Genomic DNA, 9,735 nt, shown 5'->3' on the forward strand with positions numbered 1-9,735 from the left:
ATGACTCTCAGAAACAACAGGAAGGTTCGTTATTAATATAGCCATGTTTACCTCATTCACTGAAAGTGTCCAGGCAGGGAAATCAGATGTTTTGAGAACTGAGTGTCTCTGTCTGCTACAGACTTCTCAAGACACAGAAAAAAGGCAGATACACAGATGCCCTGTATGAGCCAAAATGAATGAATTGAAGTCGAATAGAGTTGCTTATCAATACTCAGAAACGTCTTGAAAGAATTTCTAAAGACATAAAGCCTGCACCAAATCAAAACTTATACCAACCAGTGATATTCAAATTATAAACCTGTACACTATCACGTTTTAAAGTTGTAGAAAGTGAATTCTAACAATAAATTAATCCGCGATTGGCTAAAATGTATAATTAAGTTTGGATTTGCATCAGGCCTTAGGTTATAGTTATTCAGACACCAGCAATCAGTATATTACATATTTAATGTAAAACCACAAATCAAGAAATGTATTCTTGTTGCCTACAATTCAGACCTGAGAAATGAAAAGAAAGAAACAGAAGAGACAAATTAAATGCTGCTTGTTTATTGCATAATAAAAATCCTCCCACCATTTGTATGACAAAGTTTATAAAAAATATTGTACAGTTTATTAACCTGTGGTTTCAGTTTGTCTCACTAAAGGACTTTGGCCCAGGCAGCATATTTCCCTGACAGATTATGATAATGATTTAATCAACCAATCAAGACATAGTTAATTAAAATGACAAAGCCCAAGAAGGCACCTCAGCCCACCCCTGCCCTACACAATAATGACCCTGAGCGACAAAAAACATTGAAAAGCCCAATTCAGAGATATTTTGACGTGTGGGGGATGTAGGGAGACGATTTCTATTCTCCCTCCAGATCGACCGTCATGTAGGGCTCCTGTTTCTTTAAAATCCTCCACAGCTCGTCCTTCCCTCTGATGCCGCAAGACACCATTGGGCCGCTGAGCAGCAATCGCATCTTGGACTGGGAGGTGCTTTCCGCTAGGATTTTGCTGTACATTTCATGGTTGAGGATTTTGCTCGCAAGCAGGGCGTCCAGGATCGGCTCCACCTGAGACACTCTCTGTATGAGAGCTGCCCTGTGCTTGTCAACCACATGCTCTCCTATGGAGAAACAACACAGGAAAAAAAACATGTAAACTCTCCATTGCCATGATCTCACCACTGCTTTCTGATATTGTTTCTGTTGCCCTATTGACATTTCTCTACAGATGCAAACAGATTCTTATTCATATTATTATTATTAAGAAGCTGACGAGTAGTTTGGGTGTGCATTTATGTACTACTATTACTAAGACTATTATAAGTTAATAGGTCATGTGTCTTATTATATAAGAGATGTCATGTTGTGCAGTTTGGGTGAAGCTGGGAAATGCTGCTCTGCAATTTGCTGGGTTCTCATGTGATTTATATTACCACTGTTTGAGCAGAGAGCTGTACTGGAGGATGTGCCATTGGAAGAGTCCTCACCGTCCTTCATGAAGCCTGGGCCGCTGGCAGGCTTCGGCGCCCCTACTCCTCCACTGGCTGCAACAGAGGACACACACATGAGACAGGGACACGCGTGGGCAACACATTTACTAACAGCGATTATGTGACTTTCTGGCCATGAACAAATGAAAACCTGAATAAATGCCCACTAACGGCACTAACAAAGACTTTAACTAATCTATCATTCTTTGTACCATTTATGTTAGGCGAGTGACGTCACTCAGCCCCCTCACAACAACACAACCAAACCAAGCGTCTCTCTCGTTTATGCCGGTGAAACCAATGCTTCAGTCATTTTGGTTTGAACATATAACAAAATGAAATTAAGTATTTTCAAAGAAACACATATTCCAGATGAATAACAAACGTTGTTTGGTCCTAGAGGACAATTGGATGCACTGAAGTAGGGCTGTAAGCATGAATGTAATACCTTCTAATCAGAAGTGGAAATATCACGGGGCAATGGGTCATTGGGAGGGGGGGCAAAACCTGGTTAGCATCATTTTAAAAATGTTGACTTTGCTAGTAGGCCTGTGCACATTAAGAAATAGTGTGGTAAACCGCTACATTAAGTTATAAAAGTCATACAATGTTAAGTGTATTAATAATGGACATATAAAGTCTGATTTATTTATTGTAATGAAATGTAGCATTGATTTCACCAGCACAAATGAAAGAAACGCGCTTCACGGAGGTTCAGAGCTAAAACTCAATTTAAACTTTCACCTCCAATCGCAATTGCCAATCTCGTAGCCATCCGCACTTCATTTGATTGATTGCACTTTTACAATTGCATTGCATTGCCCATATGTTACTGTATACTATTACATTGTATAATTGCATTAGTACGTGTGCTGTGTGGTATAATATTGTAAAGATAGTACACTATGTATTATTAATATTGTATCATACTGTTTTGAGCCTGTCACAGTGGGCAATGCCATCTCAGAAAAGCAGAATTATTCACCTATGTGTTTGTTTTATTTACTCAATCATTCATGAATATATAGGCTATTTGTAATACGTTGTAATTAATTTGTTGTTCGCTTTTATTGTGGCTGCTAACATTGCATGTATTTGCTGCTTCAGGTGGCACAAGCAGGATTATGTGTTAATGTATTGTTTTGAGTGTGTGCACTAATTATATATTGTGTTTAATAAGCAATTTGTTTTTGCTTTGCTATACCACGAACATAAACAAAGTTTATTCGTGTTGTGTTAAACGTTTAGGTGGAATTTGGTGTTGTTTTTCAATCAATTATGTTTAATTCAAACCTTTAAGAAGAAACCGTTTAAACGGGTTTCATTTTCCCGCCTGGGACTATAGAGGATCAATTGTGTACCTCTATAAATAAACGAACAGTGTAGATGGTTCATTTATCGATGCATTTAATTTGGTAATTAATATTAATTTTGAACCTGCAGTGATCAAGATTACCTTCCTATATACCCGAAAAAAGAAAATGTATTTTCTGCACGATAAGAAGCGTTTTGATCAAAGGAATTGTTTGTTATAGTCTCGGTGTGGCCAACACACATGGAGTGTCTGACTAGAAAGCCACGAAACATGTTTCTGTATCATTCATTTCCTGTCTTTGCTGACATGATAGCCTTTATTTTTTCGCGAGTGGGCATGCGTAGTGTGCATGTTATAGTGTGTGCCTTTCTATGCGCAGGGTGTGGCTACAGTGTCTGAACTACGTCCTCTGCACACAGCGGATTAACAAGAAGCGCGACGCTTTCAAGTTGATCAAAGCGGGACGATAATTGGTCTCCTATGTGTCTTTATTTTTTCCGTTTGGTATTTTTGACAACTGCTTATACACCAGTCGAACCAACATTTGCCTTGCACTGCAGTTTCACTTTTGACATGCCTGCGGTGTTTGACACTTTGACATGCCAGCTGCCCTGGTCTGATTAAGTCTAGCTATTATACACACCGTATCATCGTCGATTTACACTGTAATGCGATGAAACTTTGGAAGCGGAATATATTAATTTCCCCCACAAACGTGACACTAACGTAAATATAATTAATTCCGCTTAATGAGACATATGAGTGATATAACTTTGTATAAAATACAACATTACCATCTAGAAACGAAATCAAAGACCATCGACATTTGCTAGCGTAATTGTCTGTCTAACTTTAGGGTGCATGGTTGTTGCATAGCCACATGAAAGTGAAAGTAAAAAAACAAACTTTTCCTTTGAATTTTAAATGTACTTCTACGGATACAAGCAGATATGCATTTTATTTCACTTTGAATTGACTAGCTTTCTTGAACTGGGGGACTTACATGTTTTCGTGCCGTTTCTTAGATCAGCAGCTTCTTGCTTTAGACCAATGCTTTCTAGCACCTCGATCGTCACATTCACAGCTCCATTTTCTGTGTAAGTACTAACTAGTTTGTCTGCCAGGTCCACGTAGTCGGCTTTTTGAATCGCTCCCTTGCGGATTTTGGGCTCGTCTGGACGATCGCACAACTTACTCTTAAATTTCTTTAGATCTACGTCCACAAGATTTTCCAGCGTGTCTATAATCCAGTCTTTTGTGGTTTTAGACATTTTTTTTTAACTCCACGTTTTCCTTCTTAAAGCCGACAATGCTGTGCAAAGAACTCGCGAGTGCGACTGCGCACAAATACAAAACTCCTTACGCTGTGCATCATAACTTGTTTTCCATTAGCGCGTCTCAAACGCGAGAAACGTTGGCCCTCCTATTCAAGTTTAATTTGTCTTGTGTAATGGTTAACCCACCTTTCCTTGCAAAGTAGACATTTATCATATATGAAGCCCTTTCTTCGTTTTAAGAATTCATCAAGAAAAAGTGATTAGAGGAGTGCTGAACAGCTCAAGCGATTTAGCCGCTACAAAGTGTCCTTCCACCAGGGTGCAAATGAGCGGCTCCGGGGGAAGGGGAGCGGAGGGGGTGCAAAGTTAGGCTGGGATTAAATCAAAACTTTGACCCACCCGCTAATAGAAAACTGCAGAACTTCGTTTTCATTAAGATGCCACTTTCTTCTAACCATAGCGGCTATAATGTACAGGTTTGTTTGCTATTAGCGGGTGGGTCAAAGTTTTGATTTAATCCGGCTCTTAGTCTGCTATATAAAGTGCTATATATGTACATGTATTCATTGATAATGATACCGGCTGTGATCCCACTGCCCAAAACACCCATGTAACTAGGGCTCTGGATTTAGTTTTCATTTTAAACAGGACCTGTGCTGTGAATTGTGCATAAGGTCGTCTGTATACGGAGACCAATTAAACAATGGAATAGTAATTATAATACAAACGTATTATCAACGTTTGTATTATTATTATTATTATTATTATTATTATTAATAATAATAATAATAATAATAATAATAGTCCACAGAAAAGCGTGTCGTGGATGAAATTAATACAGCTATGAAAATAAGAAACAATCTGAATTGTAACAAACTGTAATTCTCCCAGTAGGGGTTGCATTCTGTGGTCCGTGGTCCGGACAACTCGGACCATATCGACCGAGTGGTCCGGGTGTCCCTGCAGTTGTCCTTGCACTGGTCCGGGTGTCCCTGCAGTGGTCCTTGCACTGGTCCGGGTGTCCCTGCAGTGGTCCTTGCACTGGTCCGGGTGTCCCTGCAGTTGTCCTTGCACTGGTCCGGGTGTCCCTGCAGTGGTCCTTGCACTGGTCCGGGTGTCCCTGCAGTGGTCCTTGCACTGGTCCGGGTGTCCCTGCAGTGGTCCTTGCACTGGTCCGGGTGTCCCTGCAGTGGTTCTTGCACTGGTCCGGGTGTCCCTGCAGTGGTCCTTGCACTGGTCCGGGTGTCCCTGCAGTGGTCCTTGCACTGGTCCGGGTGTCCCTGCAGTGGTCCTTGCACTGGTCCGGGTGTCCCTGCAGTGGTTCTTGCACTGGTCCGGGTGTCCCTGCAGTGGTTCTTGCACTGGTCCGGGTGTCCCTGCAGTGGTTCTTGCACTGGTCCGGGTGTCCCTGCAGTGGTCCTTGCACTGGTCCGGGTGTCCCTGCAGTGGTCCTTGCACTGGTCCGGGTGTCCCTGCAGTGGTCCTTGCACTGGTCCGGGTGTCCCTGCAGTGGTTCCAGGACTGGTGCGGACCCCTGCGGAGTGGTGTCTGTTGTTCCCCGGACTCCTTTTACGGTGATTGCTGTGCTTTGAATTGCGAGTTCAGTCAGTCCTTTGAGGAAGGCTATTCTTATCGCTGTTCGGTTTTAGTTGGCATTAGTACGTTATGTTTATATATGTTACTTCATAATCGTATTTTTTTAGGTGGGCTGACAAAATACAGGGGGGCTGAAGCCCCTCTAAATAGGGTCTAGCGGCGCCACTGGGCTGTATGTGAGGCAGCCAAAGCACAATAACATCACAATCAATGGTTTCGAATATAATGTACATTATATTTATATTTATCGATATTACCAACAAGGACAGTAATACAAACTTATATCAGCTCGTATTAATATTTATTAATTCATTAAAGTAAAGTTTGCCACGATATCATACTGTGTTTCTCTGGTGGCTGCTGACTGGTGTATAGCCGGTGGTCCGAGTGGTCCCTGCACTGGTCCCTGCACTGGTCCCTATTGCCGGCGCTGTAATTGCGGTCTCTGTGTGCTGTGAATTGCGAGTTCCTACACTACACTGAAGACTGCTTTATCTGTTATACTCGTTAGTGTTTAGTTGGTGTTAGAATATCACGTTTTTGTTTCAGTAGTTATAATCTTGTCATGCCATTATTTTTCAAATATACTTATCGTAATAATCATTTTTGTCTGTTACGAATATGCGGTTTGTCTGTGGATATTCTTGTGTATTAACCACAACAACAAAATGGCAATAATAGATGTGGTCCGGCACTTCTGAGTGGTCTCTGTGGTATATATTATTTCTTGTCTTGGGTATACAGTGAGTTGTAATCTTTTACGAGTTTGTCAATTTGGTGTTATAAGTTAATGTTATTATTAATATGATAATAAAAATAAAAATAATTATGAATAATAATAGTAATACATTATAATTATTATGAGGAGGATAACGATGATAAAAATATATTTGGACGTATTTGCTTGTTATTTCACAGCCTGGCTGCTACTGTAAAGTACAATGTATGCTGTTCTGCTGTGTTTTTTCTATCATTCAGTATTTTGCATTAAGAACCAACAATGTTTGTGTTCCCTGGACCACTGTTGAGTGGTCTGTGTACTGGTCCGCACCAGTTGTGCCACGTCGAGTGGTGTTATCACTAGTTTGATTCAAACTACTACTGATGATGATGATGATGATGATGATGATACATACACGATGTATCAACATTAGTTTTCAAATTATTTGGTTAGCCCTTCCATTTTCTCACATCAGTTGAGAATATTTTATCAAATCTTTTACACTGATTGCTGTTCACACCTTGCACCAGGTTACTTAAACAAGTCTCGGGCACTACGCAAAGTATCAAATAGTTTGTGTCTGACTTTTTCTCGCCAATACACACTGTCGCCGGAGACACTGACCAGCTGATTAATGGTTTTGAACGCAAACAATGCATCCTTGGCGCAGGTAAGTCTGGAGTGGCAGGACTCGGATCACAAAAGACGTCAATCACAGGCCGAGTATATTTTTAAGTCCGAATCAAAGATCACGTCAGATTCTTTCCATCAACGCATCTGAAAAGATCGCAGATCAACGTCCTTATGGCAGGTATGATATTTGAAACATTTTGCCACTTCTGTGTACTAACATAAAACTGGTGTCATTAGTTTTATTTTTCAAACAGGTCCAAAAACCTTTGCATCTTTTGAGGACGTATGCAAGATATCAAAAGATGAAGATTGTCCATTTTGCAAGACACCGTTTGCTTGTACAGAGCACCACCTCTTAAAAAAACACTGGGGATTTTCCATTTGTTTTGAAGATGAAGGTGTTATTCGTTTATTCTTATGTTACGGTTTCAGATTTTTTTTTGTTCTTGGTAAGAAATAAAGGAGACACCGCGCTTGGAAAAAAATAAATCAATACAATATATAGTATAATATCTGCAGATCAAACATCTATTTTTTATGGCTGGGCATTGTATATAATGTACTGTGATCATTGTCTTAATTACAAGTTTAAATGTATCATATTTATATAATATGCATGTATGTTTTGACTTTCAAACATTGTATTTAACTTACATGTTCAAAGTTTGTCCTACCATTGTATTCTGAATTGCCCAATAATCATTTTCTTATGAATATGTCAATATTTATGTTGATATAATCTAAGTTGTGTGGTATGTATATTTTCACAGATAAATGTATCATTCCTTGTTACTGTGCTGAGCATGGATGCTCTGCAAACAGAAGCCACTGGCACTGTCATAAGTGCAAAACTGTTGTGCAGAGAAAGCATAATTTCAAGAAACACCTTGAAAAACATGGTAATACAAATATTTAAGCCATTGTATTTTAAGAATTTCATACCATTACAAATGAGTAAAATTGTTTTTACATAATTAATTGTAACTCTTTGAAATGCCTAAGAATAAGTGCTCTACTTTTGTATATTTTCATAGTCAGTCTTATGCTCCACTTTCTTCCATACTGATACATTTTATTGTCAAATGTACATCATACTAGCCTATTCTGCTTTAAAATCTGTGAACTTTGAAAAACATTCCCAAAACTATATATGTCCTTCTTACTACAGATTGCAAAATTAAAAGTGGAAACTGTGGAACAGGTAAGGACTCTTTTATTAACACATTCTAACTTGCTTTTTAAATGATTCTACTATCGAAGGCTGATCCTAATATTTTACCACTGTTGTATTTTTGTTAACAAGTTACATTCCTCAACAGTTCTAAAAATGCTATACAGGCAAATCAAAAGAAATAAGAAAACCACTGATCTCAAAACCCTTTCGTGTGAGTAGAGCACCCTAACGTACACTATACTGACATATGTGTTTTTCATTAAACATCATTTGTTTTATTAGAAACACTGGCTGAAAGGAGAAAGAGATTCCTCTAGACATCCAAACCAGTCCTGGAGGAAGGATTAAACTTAAATCATTGCAATGTAATACCTGCAATGCCAGTTTTGGAAGTCATGCTTCCTTGCAACGACACGCTGTGCATGTGTTGATGTTAAAAGTGGTATTTATTTCACTCCCAAAGACAAAAGTGGTCAAAGGGCACCATTACATATCTGCAAATCTTTCACTGCACAAGTGACTAACTGTGAATCAGAGAAGTGTAGGGAGTTTATGGCTCTTGCTAGCAGAAGTGGGAATCCACCTTAGAAATGTATTAATTTCACTCCACCATCTACAGCTCTTGAAAATATGTGAGATAATGGTCTTATTTCAAAGTTTAGGAAAGATGAATGTCTTACATTACAAACACAAACATCCATTAAAGAGGTGTGTAGTGTTTACCCATTTTTTTTTAATGATCATGGATTCTCTGACAGATTTGTGTACTTTTCTGTGTACACTGGGAAGAAAGATTATTGGTGTTATTTTGGAAGGACAAGAGTTACTTTTGACACCAAGACAGGTCAGTGGTGCTGCCAATGCAAATGAAGTAGGAAAATGTCAAGATGTGTTCACAGGTATCTCTCAATGTGGGGGCTATATCAAGAATGAAAGGCTTTGTTAGTTAGAATGGAGAGAAATGAGAATGATGAAGAAGCCACAGAAGTTGTGAGTGAGATATGCATGGATATTGAACAGGAACCTTCTTTTGAAGTACATGAATACCCACCAGACAGAGAACACCTTATCAAGATGGTTAATTACTTGTGGAATAATAAACGGATACCCAAAGAATTATCAGAAGACATAGCAAAGCAGGAAAAAGTTGTACCTGGACAGTTTATCCCACATGAAACAATGTCTATCCCGGACCAACCCCACCACTGCTCTCAGATACTAAACCGGTGACAAAGAATACTGTTGTTTATGGACTTTTCTAGGTTCACAAAGGTAAGTATTTTCTATTTAAGCAGTTATTAATATTTATTTTGAATGATTGTATTCATGTTCTTTAAGTATTGTTTATGCTTTTATACACAGGCATCCAAGTGTATGTAAAGAAGTGCCCAGTCTGTGAAACACCAGTCTGATTTCAAGAATACACATCAGGATTTCATAATTTCAATGACCAGATTGTCTTTACCATTCCACTGTGTATGATTTTAACAGCAGCATTGCAAGTAAGTAGTATTTTTTAAGTTACTATTA

The 9,735-nt window shown here is 39.0% G+C and overlaps 1 protein-coding gene across 3 annotated transcripts; it reads right to left on the reverse strand.

Moving 5' to 3' along the window:
- Positions 1 to 538: 538 nt before the first annotated feature.
- On the reverse strand, positions 539 to 4,166 carry LOC136764826 (apoptosis-associated speck-like protein containing a CARD). 3 transcript variants are annotated; one of them, XM_066719155.1, is made up of 3 exons: positions 3,808 to 4,166; positions 1,436 to 1,543; positions 539 to 1,120 (listed from the first exon to the last, which is right to left on the reverse strand). In XM_066719155.1, exons 1-3 carry the CDS (start codon positions 4,073 to 4,075, stop codon positions 858 to 860), a joined length of 639 nt encoding a protein of 212 aa, XP_066575252.1. In that variant the 5' UTR covers positions 4,076 to 4,166; the 3' UTR covers positions 539 to 857. The 3 variants fall into 3 exon arrangements, with proteins under 3 accessions (XP_066575252.1, XP_066575253.1, XP_066575251.1); XM_066719156.1 differs by having other exon boundaries at positions 1,487 to 1,543; positions 3,808 to 4,165; XM_066719154.1 differs by having other exon boundaries at positions 1,433 to 1,543; positions 3,808 to 4,164.
- Between the last annotated feature and the right edge of the window lie 5,569 nt (positions 4,167 to 9,735).

This window comes from Amia ocellicauda, chromosome 12 (assembly GCF_036373705.1).
Source record: "Amia ocellicauda isolate fAmiCal2 chromosome 12, fAmiCal2.hap1, whole genome shotgun sequence".
In the NCBI taxonomy this organism is placed as follows: domain Eukaryota; kingdom Metazoa; phylum Chordata; class Actinopteri; order Amiiformes; family Amiidae; genus Amia; species Amia ocellicauda.

Coding starts and splice junctions, on each gene's coding strand:
- LOC136764826 (XM_066719154.1), bottom strand. CDS start 4,075: ATGTCTAAAACCACAAAAGACTGGATTATAGACACGCTGGAAAATCTT. Junction 1,544..3,807: donor AAGAAACGGCACGAAAACAT/GTAAGTCCCCCA, acceptor CCTCTGTTGCAG/CCAGTGGAGGAGTAGGGGCG. Junction 1,121..1,432: donor AGCTCTCTGCTCAAACAGTG/GTAATATAAATC, acceptor GTTTCTCCATAG/GAGAGCATGTGGTTGACAAG.